General features: G+C 41.4%; 1 protein-coding gene across 2 annotated transcripts in view; it reads left to right on the plus strand.

The window, feature by feature from the left end:
• The first annotated feature begins 6,361 nt into the window (after window positions 1-6,361).
• Window positions 6,362-16,905, plus strand: part of LOC114875919 (integrin alpha-PS2) — a 51,321-nt gene continuing 40,777 nt past the window's right edge. For both annotated transcript variants that reach the window (XM_029186769.2, XM_029186771.2), the window contains exon 1: window positions 6,362-6,878. In XM_029186769.2, coding sequence (XP_029042602.2) covers window positions 6,679-6,878 — 200 coding nt within the window. In that variant the 5' untranslated portion in view covers window positions 6,362-6,678. The remainder of the gene's footprint in view (window positions 6,879-16,905) is intronic.

A 16,905-nucleotide genomic window follows, 5' to 3' on the forward strand; every position in this document is an offset into this window, starting at 1 on the left:
ATCGATCCTCTTCCTTTTTTCGTTACCACCGGATTAAGGATCGACGAATTTCGTCACTCTGGATTTTCCTTTCAGAAGGATCGAACGAATGATTCTTTTGATACCAATGATTCGCCTGGCTGCAGCTACCTTTCAAAGGTGTTACCAATGGAATCGCAAGACTTTTGGAACAGAGGTATAAATGAAATGTTTCGTGTTTAAGAGCTTCTAAATCCTGGAATAAATATACCTAACTCGATTAACAAGACAAACAGCAAACAGCTTCCAGGAAAATGCAAGATCTTTTTTCGTTTCCTCTATGAATCATGGGCATCGAGCAGACCCCGTTAACGAGGACCAGTGTGCGTTTTTATTAAAAACAATATTTGCTTAAAAATATCCGGCGAACGGTGAAAGCTGGCGGTGAAATGCATTGAAAAGATTTCCGTGACGATGCGAAGGGTGAGTTGCATCGAGCTTTCAACGGGGGTTAGCGAAGTGAGAGAGAGGGAGAGGGAGATAGAGAAAGGATCGTGGGGTCGACGAATGAGCCAACGAATGAATACCGAGTATGGATTCGTGAGGAGCCAATAGGGGTGCACGATGTCCTCCCTGGTTCGAGGGAGCCACGCCAATCGGGGACGTCCGTCACCCTCTGGGCTTTTCCTGAGGGGTGGCAATGGTAGAGACGCGTAGCCGGGCTTCGAGGGGTTTCTACCTGGGCTGGCTGATAAAGACAGACAAACCTCTGTCTTCCGTGGCGGATCATGCCAAGCTTTGCCAGGCAGACGACCTCGTAGCAACCACACCTCCACCTTTGCATCCACTTTCATTCACTTACAACCACTTTCTAGCGACGCCAATGCTCCGACGCCTTTTCTTAGATTACGCGCCTGTTTCCTACCCTTCCACCACGTCCACTGTGATTAACGGATTATGGAGCTCGGTGCTGAATGCAAGGGTGGAAATACGCTTCTTCCGTACCGCGTTTCTCGCAGCACCGTTGGATCTTCGTGCCTTCGAACGATCCGAAGTATGTTGAAAATCAATTCTTTTGAGCAGAAATTTCTGGTATTAACTTCTCGAACCTATGGTAGTGGGTTTATTTGCAAATCTTACGTTCGATAGGGTTTTATCGGTGATTCAAGTGGTTAAGGGATATAAAGCTTAATTCGTTGTTTGCTTGGCGACGAGTTTGGTGTTGGCACACGTGCCGTGTCATATGACGAACGTGCGCGACGCAGTGTCATTAGCAAATACTCGAAAGACAAAGGAAAATTTAGATTCGAATATCACTGTTCGACGTGACAAAATATTGAAAGCGACGAATATTAATATATTATGCTACAATATTAAAATAGAATGTATTTACCTATAATAATGTGTCTCCACTACGGTTTCACGCTTCCCGGGGCAATCAATTTCAATTTCTCGTCCTTTGTATACTTTTATTGTTTGCCGTCCGCGTCTATGCATGTCCACGTATATTTGCGTGCAATGAAACAGTCAGGCGTGTTCGCGAGTAATCTCGTTTCCGCTCGGTCCACGAAGTTAAACTAGCGAACATTGGTCAGAACCTGGTTCTCCTCTTGTCCACATCTTGCCCGCTCTTCCCTTCCCTTCGTTCTTCTCTTTCCCGGGGTACTTGCGAAGGGTGGAGTTACCCCGGACAATATATCAGTTTACAATGATAAAAAGCAAACACGGGAAATAACGCGAGGAATTACTGAACCAAACAATATGTCCCTCGTCTCTAGAGAGACCGGGGTATGTTTCGACCGAGCAGCCTGGCAGCATCCGACGGAGGGTGTGCCAACACATTTTCCTTACAATACACCGCGATTCCGCTTTATTTCGTGACCAAGCGATATTACCACCGGGGCGCCAAAAATGGACTCATTATCGCCGACCGAAAGGGGTTGCAGCTTGTCCGGTTAGCTCAATTATACTGGTCCAATTTTTTCATCCGGAGGTGTAGGGATTCCTGGGATAGAAAGGTTTAATATCAACGAGAATTGAAAAATACCGAGGTTATTTAGTATTATTATTGTTTATTGCTTTAAATCGTACATCAAAACTAATTCTATCTTATAAATACACTGATTATACAAAGGTTTTTACAGAGTGTAATTTACAGTTGTTTAATACTATAACAATGTTTTATAATTTAGTATTATATTAATTAGGCAAGTTAGCAAATGAGAAACTTAAATTGTACATTGAATAATTGCAATTAGAGTGTAGCATATTGTATATTCTCGCCCTAAAACACCTTCCTCAAACGACAACCGTCTTAAAACTTATCAGGATACTTAAACTAGCCGGCGCACTTGTAGGAGAAACAAAAGGCACACACGATTCCGTCGGAAATAGTGTAGCTCGTTTGAAAGGTAAGAGGCCATAGCGTCACGTTACCTGAAGGGATAGGAGGTACAGAAAGAGGATGACTAAAAATTGGTACCCTTTTGCTCGCGGGTGCCTCTTGGTGGGTAGTACTCATGTAAGCAGTGACTAGTGAGGTAAACTCGAGTGTCTGAGGGGTAAAGGGAGAGAACGGAGGGCTTAGGGTGAGGAGTGGCCGTCGCTAGTGGGTGTAAGGAAAGGAAGGGATAGTAGCAAACCGGGCTACGTTGCCCGAGGGGTGGAAAAGGGGTGGTTTTTCCTCGGTCTGAGCATTCCGTAGACGACATGCTCGCTTCGTCTTGGTTCGCATGCGGCTTCTACGTTTCCGTACACGCGTACGTATATCCTTCTCCCTTTTCCACCGATTCGAGCTGCCCTTCTCTTCACCCCTTTACTACCCCTCTGTCTCACTCTGCTACACGTTCTTCGGTCGGTCTTCTTTCTTCCTTTATCTTTCTCCGTCTATCTGCGCCACGTACACGCGGGCCACCGGCAAGAAGTAGACAATTCACAATTAGCAAACACAAACAGAAGTACGAGTGGCTTCAAGTTGCTTGGGACGCGGTGGCAACGGGCTTAGCCGGAAGCAAACGGTGGGGTAGGGACTTCTGGGATGCGAAGCGACTAGCTTGGCAGTCCCTGAGCGTCAGCCTCCGCTCCAGAATACTCGTCTCAACTCCTGGCCCGACACAGACCGGCGAAGGCGCGTGTATGCTTTGTGGATAACGGGTGTGCCTATCGATATCCACGATTTCTCAAACATCCACGAATTCTCCGAGTGAAACTAAATAAATTTCAATGATTTTATTTATCCTTAGGCATACCCTGGTCATTTAGACCATTTACAAAAATTGTATCAGTCTCTGATCAGTGTCTTAGAGTTTGATTTAAAAGGCATTAAAAGGTTTATAGCAGTAATTTTATTCGAGAGCAAAGGTGTTTTATTTGAATACCTGTTAATTTTGTATCTGTCCTGAGAACAGTTTAAGGCTTCTGTTGTATTCAACAGATCAATCGTACGATTGAACTGGACTCGTTGAAACGTACACCCGGTATATACGCGCATCGGGCTCTCACCGTTGCGTTGGAACACTTGAAGCCCCAACCAGTTACGGCAACAATAGGCTTTGTCTTCGCGCCGTCGGCGCTCGCAAATTGGTAGAAATCTTGATTAAAGGTGCAATTCCGCTGCTGCCTACGGACAAATATGAATTGCACCCCCAATGCTCCCATCCTCTCCTCCGCTCCTAAGCCCGTCTCTTTTTACCGTTCCGACAAATGAAAATGGAAAAAACGTGTTGTGCTATACTCCTTACGGCGCGACAAGTCTGCGGCTTTTTCGAGGATCAAGATTGGACCGTGTCCTTGAAAGGAAGTGAGACATTAAGGATATTATTGTCGGCAAACAAGAATTTCACTCTCCTTTCATTAATCCCTTGTCGTTACCTCGTTTTCACCTATATTAGAAAGATGCTGGTGTATTTATTGGCTGAATTGTATATCTCCATCGAGGTGATTCGATTTCGTTCACGGTTCCGCATGATAATCCGATTGCGAGATTACACTAGGATTCGGATCGGCAGAGCATGATCCTGGCAATAGGGAGAGAAACAGCAAGACGCGTATAGAAATGGAATAATAACGCGTTGTGTATGACAGATGCGACAGGACCACTCGCGATAATCCGCCTTCGGTTTATCCCTTTGCAATAAACCCCAAGATCGATCGTGCGTGACCCATCGAAATTGCTCATTAATCTTTGCACAGATTCCTTTAACGTGGAAGAAGCGTGTTTATTATTTTCTTTTTAAAAATATACAGAGTTAAATACCGTGTTGGATTTCTGTACGTGTTTAGGTTTATTTTGATATGATACTTTTTCTCCCTTAAAATTTGACGATCAAGGGATCTTGATTTTACCCGATTGAAATACCCTGCACACGCATCAATAGACCCCGAAGGCTTCGACGTGTTCATGCTCATCCCGTGCAGAACACACATCACAAAATTGAGTCAATTTACATAACGATAGTTGAGACGTACATGAAAAGCCGTTCCTGGGTCACGGCGATACCGTCTGCAAACAAGCTTTGAGCTTCGAAAAGCCTCCATATTGCCATGTGTTCGTATACAAGCCGTGTAAAATTGGATATTGATCATTTAAAAAAATGAAGATATGGAGAAACATTGCACTGAATATTGTACGTTTGTTATATGCTTCAAAAAATGCTTTACTCTTCCTAACTTGCTTCCACGGATCTAATATAATTTATGTATAACATCATATTTTCGCATATAAATTAACTTAAGTGATAAAAAATATATAGCACAATCCTCATTTGCATGTTTCCTAATTATGTATCAATTAGGGATTTGCAAATGATACCATTAGCACCACCTAAGAATGAACGACGAAAGTAACATACCAAAAATTGCACGTTTACGTAAAATAAACAATTTTTGCATTATATTAGCATTACCCAAAATATTCTGTAGCTTCTTTGTAATTTAAATAATAGCCTGAGAGTTAAATAAAAATGTTGAAATTAACTTACTATTTGTCGCATTTGTCACATCCTGTTATACCAACCGACTAGAATTCTACTACAGCGCTATTATAGTCACCGACTTGAGACTGTCGGTATTATAGTGCACCAGTGGCGTTTAGTTTTCATTATTGCCACTACAAATGCTGTGATAGAATTCCAACCGCAATCGGTATAGTAGAATGTGATATAAGCAACAAACGGTAAGGAAGATGATATCCCTGAGGAGGTGGCAGCTGGAGTGACAGCATGGTACATATCTTTGAGTCTCGAGCTCTACGTTGCCATATCAAAGTAATCTGAGATTGGCCAGCACTGTCCCTGAAGACAGTGACTCTAGATCCAACAAGACTAAACGTGCCTTTGTTTTCAAGAGGTTCCTTCAGCACCCGGAAGAAAATATAGTAGGATACTTACCTGAATTTGCATACCGACATTATGGCACCCGGGGTGTCCGAGACCCCGATATATCGGTGGCGCTCTCTGTATATCGCCCTAATATCATCTAGGGGTGTGAGAGACCCCGGTGACTACTTCTGCACAACGACCTAATATCATCTTGACTCCCTGTGGCTCGGGGAGCTTAGAATACGGCCACGGTATCCCCTGCCTGTCGTAAGAGGCGACTAAAAGGGGGATGTAAAGGAGCGAGTAAGATGAGTGGACTTAAAAGTACAAAAGCATATAGCATGAATAATGTAATTGAAAATGGCGCGATAATGCGCGTGGCCGATAACTTTTCATTAGGTAAAAAGGGACAGATACAAGTCCCTAGATTATGCCACCCTCAATAGAGGGAATCTTATGAAGTGAAGGGAAGTAATATTATCTTGGGGTGTCAGGGACCCCGAGCATCATCCTGGGTGATACCAAAGGCATGTCCAGTCTTTGCGTACGATCAAATGGGTTCCTTAATACTGTTTAACCGACGTCTTCATGCGTAAGGTGGGTCAATATGGTAACAGGGGATAAGCGATTCTCATTTTTTATGCTGAATGTTCCAAGAAATCTACTAACATTAAAAGAAAATGCAGATTTCTAATTAAAGGAGTGAAAATGATCTTAAAATTTGTTTTAACCCTCCATACATACAAACAATATTTACAAAACATTGCATTCCTCTTCATAAAATGCAAATTTTTATATAACATTTTTTCATATTTTCAGAAGTAAAGAAAATATTAAAAATGGACAAAATTATTGCTCCACCTCGTATGTAGGGTGCTCCAAAAATCATGGTGGGAAAGGGAGGGGATTGATTTTTCTTAGAAAAAGAAATTGTAAATGAAGAATAATTAGTATCATTCAAATTAATAGAATAGACATCAGAGGCTTGCGCGGTCTGATTGTCGGTGGCGGTACGCAGTCGAAGCGGAGCGCAACTTCGGAAGCGCGTGCAGTGGGTGGGAGTTACAGCCCTCGTGAGTCAAGAGAGCGAAGAGTAACCGAAAGAACGGACTTCAACTCAGTCTGTCCGCGACCGTCCGTCAAGCATACGTCTACGACTCTTTGCCCCCTCCAATACCCTACCATTCGTCAGTTGTGCTTTGCCATTTGTTTCTGTTCCACAGTGTCTTAAAAAGGTCTCGTGGAAGCCACATGTCGTCGGTGCTCCCATCGCTACCGGCACCCTGACTAACCACCCCCGTCGATCACGAACGATCGGTCTTACCTTCGATCACGATCGCGCGTATGACACTTGGTGCGTGGACAGTGTATCGAAACGACTGAACCAACGTGTGTGTGAAAAATGATAAAAAGACGTGGAAATATGTGGATCACGAATATGATCGTTGGCCTAATCGGCTTGATATTTTTTGTTGGATCGCCATCCTGGTTTTCCGAAGCGTTCAACGTGGAGACGAAACATTACGCGGTTTATAGGAACGAGAGCAGATCCATGTTTGGATTCGCGGTTTCGGTATACCGGGACAGGAACGGTCGAGGATGGTAAGTTTTTTCTTTATCGTGCATTCTGGTTTTTGTTCTTCAAGTGAATTATGGAATTTCGCATTTGCGCTGGGTATTGCAAATCGCATTGCATATGCATAAGATTTAGTGAATGAGCAGAAATGTGAGAAATCTTATTCAAATTTTATTTGCAATTGAATTCGACAAAAAGTTACATTTATCATGAGTAATGTGAAGAATTTTTATCTTGACTAGTATATTGTGTAATGTCTAGCTCATGAATAAGAATATTTCTTAATTTAAAATTGAAATAAAATGAAAAAAGTTGAACAGAAATATGCTGCAATTCAGTACTGCATTTGCAGTGGAGTTTGCTCAGCGCTAAGATAAATATTACATTTCGAAAGGTAATTTTTCAGTATGATATTGAGGTGACGATAACAGCAAGCTTGGTACAACTCCAATTTTCTTATGTGTTAGTCTTTTAAAAACACATAATTTGTAAACATGATTTCTTATCACTGAAACAGTCATTCCTTAATAAGAGCTTGGAGATTTAATTAACGTTTATCTTAAAAACATGTCAGTTTTGAAACAGTAAAAATGACAACTTCCGTTTATAAGGAAAAATACAAATATAGATTTATAATGAAACTATCTATCTAAATTCTGAATGACTCAATACGCTATCGATCATTAGGTGTGAACATTGATTTTTTAACAATACTATGTGTAAATTGATGACACAGAATATTCCAAGAAAAGGAAGAGTGTATGAAACTGTTCATAGTATTTACTATCAAACATGAATTAAAATTACAAGAGCAACGTAAAAGAAATCAAGTATCAAAATGACGAATGCCGAAATTGGTCATCACAATAATTAAGGATTCTTGGTATCTGCTTTTTTGGTCAACGGTGACCTACACGATTCCAGCAATATGTGTGATTGCCGAAGAATCGACGGGTCTGAATCATCGTTATTCAAAATTGCTCATTTGAGTCATACGTGTCCTGTGTCGATGAAGAAATGTAATTCCGCTGACGGAAGAAACTAGCTACGTAAGTGTTATTTCCGGAAGCGTATTTCATTCACATTGAAATGAGGAATAACTTGAAATTGTACTACGACGATTCGCAACAAACTTCCATTGTTAAAAATTCGTTGATATTTTCATTATGCCAAAAATAATGAAAAATAATTTTAAAACTTTGAATTTTTCGAAAGTGTACCAGAAAATTCGGACTTGAGGGTTCAGGTACTCTAAGTGGCTGGTACTCCTACGAGTTAGGACGACCACGCTCTCCTTTTAAGTCCTCGTCCCAGAAAGTAAACAGCAAGTGGCTTCTACCGTTTCATCGCGTTGGTTGCCACTTCGATAATGAAATATCAGCTTTCATTTGCCCACGACCACTGAAATGCTGTAATTTCTTCTTTTGCAAACGCATGCAACTAATGTGACGTTTGGTTCAATCTACGCTTTCCTGTTCGAATTGCGATTCAAATTGAGTCCTGTTTGCTGAACGCGTGACACGAAATAATAGCGTTCTTGTGGTTAATTTTCTTTTGTGTTTAGAGGTGTCGTTAAATTAATTATGCGTCTATAAGAGGATAGTCGAGCCTTGAAAGCAGGGACAGGTTTCGTGCCTGGAATTTTATTTACAAAAATGTCAAATTCTGGCAAAACATTGAAAAATAAAAATTCATTCGCCAAACATCTCATGTGGAATATTTAGATAATCCTTTAATGAAGTAATTTTAACTGTAATCAAATTATGTTGATAAGCTATCATACAATTAGAGAGATTGAAGCAATCAAGTTCTTTTTAAAACTTTTTTTCCTATCTACCACTCAGTTATAATTACGCAATTATTTCATTTAACAATCTTTATCAGCTTTATCTGACGGATAGATAAAAGATTTTCTGACGGAAGTATTTCTGTCTTCCTTAGTTAAGCTTGGATTTTCATTAAGCTCTTGATCAGTGGCATTCGTACGAGCTTCAGATAGAAATAGAAAAGTATATTTTCGTAAATACAAAAGTTTTGATTTATCTAGGGTTAAGGGAGATGCACCTCATCCTTTTCATCAATTTCTTCTCGCATGGCAGGACGTTTCAAGGCGGGTCTAATGACAGGTGCTTCGACGAGCTTAGAACCGTTCTCCTTTTATGTCTCCCTTCCAAGGCGAGTGGGTTCTCCCGTTTCATCGCAACTGTTCTCTATGTGTCGATAAACTTTCATCTGTCATCGATAAATATGCTCGAACACCGTTCAATATATCTGTCAATCAATTCCTTCCTTACTCCATTTAATTACTTAATTAACACCTCGCCTTGCATATGAAAGAAACGGTACAGTTTTCATTAAAGGTCTCAATACAAGGAATTTTTATCCCTAACAAGTGTTTCCATTATTTTCTTCAACCCTTATATACTTTATATTGGTTCGATTCGAGAAAGAAGGTGCTCGTTCTCCTCGTGAGTCACGCCGGCCACGAATAAACGTTTCTGCTCCAGCTCCTCCGGCGACGACGGATATAAATAATGTCGACAGAACTAGGAAACGCGGGTAATGGCATCGGTTATGTAGCCGTTGATCCGCGGAAAAGTTTGCGCGAAAGGTCGACAAGGTCTAGCCGCGTAATTTATTCTAGCTACGGATATCGAGGCTCTTGGATCGGACCGATAGAGACGCCACCGATTCTTGTTCGCTCGCTTTGACATTCAAATCGATGCCTTCTAACTTTTCTACCTACATGGACACGATCGGTCGTGATCTGGTTGTTCAGTTTGATCGTTGGATTGATTCATCCGATGGTTAAAGTTTGAATAATTGAAAGGATTTATGAAAATGTTGGATGAATTGAAGTGATAAAAAATCATCAAGGTATTAGATATTCTTAATTAGGATTACGAGGGGTAGTTTCCTTAATCCGTTCTTTCCCTTTCCTTCAGCAACGTACACCAGCTTTTGTCATTGTTTCCCCGAAAGACAATGGGCAAGGAGAATCTCGGGTAAAATACGGGATAAACCTTACTCGTATCCGGGATATCCAAAGCCGCAGGAAGTCCGGATTACATCGTTCGTTATGAGAAACTTCGTAGGCGCTTATATTTAGGCCAGCCTGTGGAAGCTTTACGAGCGTTCGTCCTCGTTAATCTAATGCGAGGCAAACGCACCCGATTGCCACTGTTACCAGTACGCTCTCGCATTAATTCTCGAAATAGAATTCGACAGTGGTTTGCGCGATTCATAGTGTATTTCAAAAATAGAGAACCGTAAACATTTATATATTGAAATTAATCAGATTGAGAACTTTATGACTTCATATTTTAATTTGTTACACTTTGAAACGTGAAAATTTCACACATGGCGCACGTCGAGCATCGGGAATTGGAATCGTCACTTTCCCTCTCGTTTTCTTAAGATCTTCCATGGACGAACAGGTCTACGTATTAAACCGTACGAGCAAACACGTTCGACAGATTCAGAGCACGAGGCACGCTGCGATACAGGATGTTAGGTCATCGTAGCTCCGTTACGTGGGCGGCTCTTCGCTCTCGCTGTGCTCTGATTAATACCTCGTTAATCTCCACGTTCGATCTACTATTTACATTACTACCTTTACTGTTCTTCAATGAACCTACCTTCCCTTCCGACCTCCACCAATCGGCCCTTCCTGGAATTTGAAATTGTGATCCGACCTCCCGCTATGCTGCTATGCATGCCGTTGCAAGCGTCGTTGCACTCAGATGCAATCTAATCTGTGACCACATCAGACTGCACAGACATCTTCGACGAACGGTATTATCTTTCTTATATCTGGGTTAAACTGGAGTGATTTTATCGTAGAAATATATATAATTGCTGGTTGATTATATAATTATTAAAATATTTATTATTTTAAGTGAAATACATTTTCATAGTTTTATTCCACAAGTTCAACTTATTTTTTCGTATATTCATTTCGGTGACACCATCGTCAATTATGAGTCAGTCAGTTGAAAGCCTTTAAAAGGCGCGGGTTTACACAGCCACGCGAACGAAGGAATAAGAAAGAAGACGAAGCAGTCAGGTACTAATCGAGGCATGACGTCTGATTGCAGCTTCTCGATGACTCGTTCTTTTCCCGGATTTGATTACTCGCGCCGAAACCGGCGAGTCAGAGCGAGCGCTAAATATAAAAATTATTTCACGAGCCGAAGACGGCACCGCGACGATAAAACTACGATTACAGGCGTCCATACGAACGACGCTCTGCAGATAAGACTGTCTTGTTTGCTCGTGGAATTAATTATTCAAGAGATATTACAAACGTTTGTTGACGAACGTTTCTACGAAGCGAAACTAGTTTCTCTTTGTCTATTTACTTTCTAATATAAACGATTAGACTTTTCGCTGAAAGTTCTGAGAAACATGTGCTTCTTATCAGCGATAGGACATTGCCACAGTTTGCGAATTGTCGTTTATTTCTCAATTTCTGAGCAAACTTATCGGTTGATAGCTGAATACGGAAACCATGATATCTTTGTAGTTTCATAACGAAGAGAATTACTTAAAATTCACATTAGAAAATAAATATTTTCTTTGTATAATTTTACAAATGTTTCACTGTATTCCTTTGAAACTGGTGCTTACGGAGCGTGTCGGTGGAAGAGGAAACGAGTATTCAATTTTCTCGTTTCCGGTCGGCGAAACGAAACAAAGTTAGGGTGGATCGACGTTTATCGGTTGTTCGCTTTCCGCTTTTAAGTAATTGTCACGAACAGTAAACGTTTGTTTTCTCACGCTAAACTTTTCTTTTATTTCTCATTGCTTTACTTTTATTTTTCAATGTTGATTAAAATGCAATACCTTCTGCCTCGAAAGGGTTAATTTTTCGAAACCTTAGAAGATTCAAACGGTAGCCGCGATCGTTCTTTGAAGAGCACAAGAGTAATTCCAAGACATCGCGTTATTCATCGCTTTTTATTCCTCCATGGGTCTTCGCCGCCCACCTTTGCGTGCCTGGCACACCTTCCGATCGATTATTGATTCGCGTCGAGACGGCGTTGATACTGATGGATCTTGACGATGCAGATTGATGATTTTTTTCCTTTTGCTTCGTAAACGATGCCACGAAAGACACGGACGCTTTTAATTACATCGGAGGGGTGACGGGTTCCTCTTCTTTGCTTTAACGATGCCGTGAAATTAACGAGTTGTGGCTGATGCAAGAAGAGGAATGGAACGTTTGATCAGATTATATGTCTTGTTTTATATCATGCGCTCAAAAGAAGGGTGGATGAATCTTGATATGAATTCGAATAAAAATAAAGGACCTATAAATAAAAATGATAGAAATTGTGATGCGCTGAACGTTTACCCGCGGTGAGACAGGAAATTTGACCATTTTCAATCGTATCCTGCTTCCTTGACGAGGAGGAAGAAGGAGAGGATAGAAGGAGAGCCGAGATAATGAGGATCGCGTGAGGCACGTGCCCGAAGCTCTACCTGTGTCATTATCCGGAGGAGGACCGACTGCCTCAGGCCTATTACCTTTACCTGAACGCATGCAAACACGTGTGCAAATGCTCTTACACACGTGCAGAACACGTTTGCGCCCAGGTACGGGGGCCAGGTGGTAGCAGTTCGGTAGCCAGATAAAAGAAAAACAAGCTTTGGTAAATGAGTTACCGTCTCGCCGGTGCGGTGCGATTTTTTTGCTCCTCCGAATGTCGCTCGAGAAGTGAAATTTTAATGATTCATTTCACTGCCAGCTGGCAGTTCCGATGGCTAACACCATGAAAATGAAGTTCGATTGATTTTGTCACTTCCGTGTCAGCCGATGTTTAACGAAGCTTCAGATAAAATCTTCATCAAATATTTTCTCCCCCCGGATGATTTAAAGCGCCATATAGCTACATTTCCGGTATTTCTCTCGGTACATTAATTCAAGAAAGCAGCGCATATTTCTGTAATTAATCGACGCCTGCTCGCGCCCCATAATTATTCCTCAAGACACTCCGCTAAACGTGACTTAACAGATGATACCCGATGTGTGTTTACGTGATTTTTACGTCACGTGCAGCGTAGCCGCTTTCCTAGCGTCGTGAGTGACATAATGACTCGTATGCGAAAGTCATTAAGCATTGGCAACGTGAGAGTGCAATTGAAACGGCTCGTTAAGTAATTTAGAAGCGCCTTAGCCGACTAATTTATAGCGAGGCTGCCGTTGCATGCTACCAACGTTTTTATCATTTCAAGATCTAATTAATTGGATTATAATAACGAAGAAATTTATTGCACACCACCGTGTGTTTATATCTTTCCTATCATTATTCATATAAAATATAATCTTACGTCAGATCTGGCTCGGTGCCGACTTGCCGAGGGTTGGATTCGCGTGTTCCTTATCTCGAGGAAGGGTTGCAGACGTTGCAATTGCGCTTGGGCGGTCGACGCGCAGCTACGTGTCGGTGGCCGTCGCATTTTTATATCAATTCGTAGATCAGAGACAGGAGAGGGCCATCGACAGCGGTGGTAACGCGAATTGACAGAGAGTATCGCGTGTCGCTGTCACGTCTCGCTACCGGCTGATTCGCGATATGCTTGAGATCACAATTGCAAGTACGTGTGTCGACACTGGAATATCCCAGTCGTACGTGTCGCATCCGATAAACACTGCGAACGTAATCGTCGCGTAGGTGTGTCTATTTCTATCGGAGGATTCCTCCAACGCCCTTCGGCACCCATGGAGGTTTTCAAGGTTGTTGAATTTCCAAATGGTCAGTGGGGAATCTCCAGATCGACTTCTTGTTTCCGTACCTCGAATCCACCCTGCCGTTTCTGTCCACCATATGGCAACGAAACGCCTCACCTACGCCTCACTTTGACAAAATTGCATTGTTACCCTGACGGACCTTGTTCGACACATGTTTCCTTGGAGCGCAGCTGAGGGATAATACGGTTCGAGAACCGGGAAAACGTTTTACAGTCCTGAAGATTTATAGTTCACCCCGTGAACTCTCGAATATGATTCTATAAAATTTGAAAAGCTAGTTATTACAAGCACATTCCTTTGTATTTATCAAACGCTGGATTAATAACGCGGAAAGATATCGTGTTTGCCAGACAGGATATGTGCAATAGTTTCTTCGAAATCAATAACAAAAGTACCGAGACAGTTTATTCGTTTAATTGGTCGAATGACTGATAATGCAGATAAACAAGACCATAAAAGATGCAACTGTAGTCGTATTGTCCGTACCATAGATGGAAGTGGGTCATCGCGTCGTGTAACCTCAGATGAAACGATGCTGATTAATTTGCTCTTTCATTAATGCGATTAAAATCGACCAATTAATCTGCTCGTCAAGACCCAGTTACTTTCCAGATTGATCTCGACTCTGACGTTATGCTCGCTCGTGTGTATTGCAGTTATTTATTTATTCAACGGTAGCTTACGATGTTAATTTTATTGTTTCCTTTTTTTCCAATTCTTCGTACTTGATCCTTGGATCTCGATTACAGTTGCTGCGTTCTTACACAGCGATTAAATGTTAAGTCATTTAATTGCGAATGAATTCGAAGGAGTTTCATACGTTTGGAATGCAGACACCTTTTATTAGCTGCGCGGTTGACGTAATTGAGTAAACGTGTTCGTCTGATAAGGACAATGCCAAGGAAATACACGAATTTGCACGGTTTCAAGCCGGACCAACGCGAGGACCGTTCGTTTCCCAAGTTTCGCCAAATCTGGCGCCCACATGGACGTCTTCTGTCCATTCGTGGTTGTCTAGAAAAGTCGTTCAGGTTGGAAACGAAAGTCGTTCTTCGCCTACGTGTATTTCCTTGAGTTTTAACGTTTCAATGCGCTCATAATCTGTCTACAAATATACAGTCTGATATTTCGTTACTCGAAGATGTTGTTAAATGCCACTTGTATCGCGTACACAGATTTAAAGCTCAAGGTTCGATAAAAAGTGACGTAGAGCGAATCGCACGCGATTCTCGCGACTGCACACGTACGAAAGGAAATTTTCTGCGAGCGGTTGTTTTTGCTACCGCGAGCTCGCGGCACCGAGTGAATTGTAAATTCACACAAGAACGAGGCACAGTTAATCTTGATCGCTAATCGAACCCGCTGAATGGCCTTGAATTCATTCAAAGAGACACTCATACGCTCCGCCTCGCGTGCTTACGCTACCAGCCGCATGTAAATTACGCTCGTGGAATATTCAATTGAGTCTATAATTGCTAGTGACCGAGATAGACTGGTGGAATTTACGATTCTGGAAGGTACAACCGTGTCGTTTCTACCGTGCAACAATTCTACGCGAGATCAATTTTAAACGTGCTAATGATCATTAAACGAACGTAGTTCGTACGCAACGGGAATGTAAATTAGCGAAAATAATTAGATCTCCCTGTGAAGCTATTTGTGTTTGGATTGATGTTAAAACAAAATGAAAATGAAAAGCTTTGATCGCAGCGTTCGGAATTCTTTTTCGTCTCGAACGTCAAAAAGAAAATTAAAATTCCGACTGGCCCGAAGATTTCCTGTTGATAGGATCAAAAAATTATTGTGCACCCGGAAATCTTCCCTTTGTCGGCTGTTAATTAGAATACAATCCGCGCGTGGCGATGCGTCCCGATAATTTCAATATTACCTGCACGCTTTCAACGCATGAATTCACAATCATTCACCTGTCGATGTTTACCTTACAATATCCCATCTCGATTGTTCAATTAATTTATAGCTTATTTAAACCTCTTAAACGAGAGCTTTGATTCCTATGCGCTTAGGTAACTTCAGCTGAAAGTACTTAGGTTAACAGTGAAGGGATACCACCCTTCGCGTCATTGAGATTCCAGGGATCGACGCGTTAACAGGACAATCGTACCTAAGTTTACCTGTCACGCACTTGCGTACACTTCGATTTCGCTGTACAGTGGAAAGCAAATGGTGTGCGTGAGGAGGTGCTCCTTATAAAGTAGCAGAGCCTCGATACGCCTCCGTTCGCCTTGCGTCATCGACTGATCGTGCGTCCAGACATTGCGTGTCCCTTAAATTCTTGTTGCACAACGAAACATTGGAATAATCTGTTAGCACTGGAACCGTGAATATTTCTTTCATTTTCTTTCATTTATTTCATTAAAATTCGGTTTTTGCTTTGTGAAGGGCTAAAGAGGTATCAGCAATAAAATGTGCAATAATATCGAATCGTTTTGCGTTTTTCAGCTGGGTTGTCCTCAACTTGCCGATTTAGAAAGTACGTGTCCACGATTAGAATTTTTTCCTCTTTCGAGGATAAATCGAAACGAGATCTACCTCGAGACACGTTCGTTTCAGTAAATATCAGATAAAATGGTTTATATTTTTATATTCATGTGACATTTCGAATCGGGAATACATTAATAAGAAATGATCGCGATACGTTTTCAGACTAAAGTAATGGTAAAAACGTATTTCAATTTATTAACAATTGAAGGATACAGCATAAAATATCAAATTTTTATGATTATTTTACTATAAATGTAATAGAATCTCGAAGAAGTTTCGCAATTTTTCGACTAGCCATTTTAGAGGAATTACATTATGCCCGGTGATAATGCATCCGTGTTGCACGTGCATATCGTGCGGAAGATGTGCTCTACCTGGTTTTAAGTTTCCTAGCACGCACAAGCTCATTACCATACGCGCGTTCCTCGTGAAGAAGCCGGAGTTCGCTGAACTCCGTACCTTAATCGAGAATTTCACTCCAAAAATCTGTCGGACGGATGGCACCCAACTGCGTTTGATCTTTCCATTGATAAATATTGATGCATCAGGAATTAGAAACCGTTCGAAAGGATTTTGTATTCCATCGTTTCTGTCCCTTTCATATTCTCTTCCATTAGCATGTTTTTAGATTTTACCTTTCGATTGATCTCGTGGAAATAAATTACACTGGAACCGTGTGTAAAGATTTATTATTTTTTCGTTCACCATTGTGAATTTTTTAGCTCGTCGAAGAGATTAATCGTTCTCCGTTTAAATCATACGATTGCGAGCGAGATTGATCAGAAAAACGCATCATC

Source organism: Osmia bicornis, chromosome 14 (genome assembly GCF_907164935.1).
Source record: "Osmia bicornis bicornis chromosome 14, iOsmBic2.1, whole genome shotgun sequence".
In the NCBI taxonomy this organism is placed as follows: domain Eukaryota; kingdom Metazoa; phylum Arthropoda; class Insecta; order Hymenoptera; family Megachilidae; genus Osmia; species Osmia bicornis.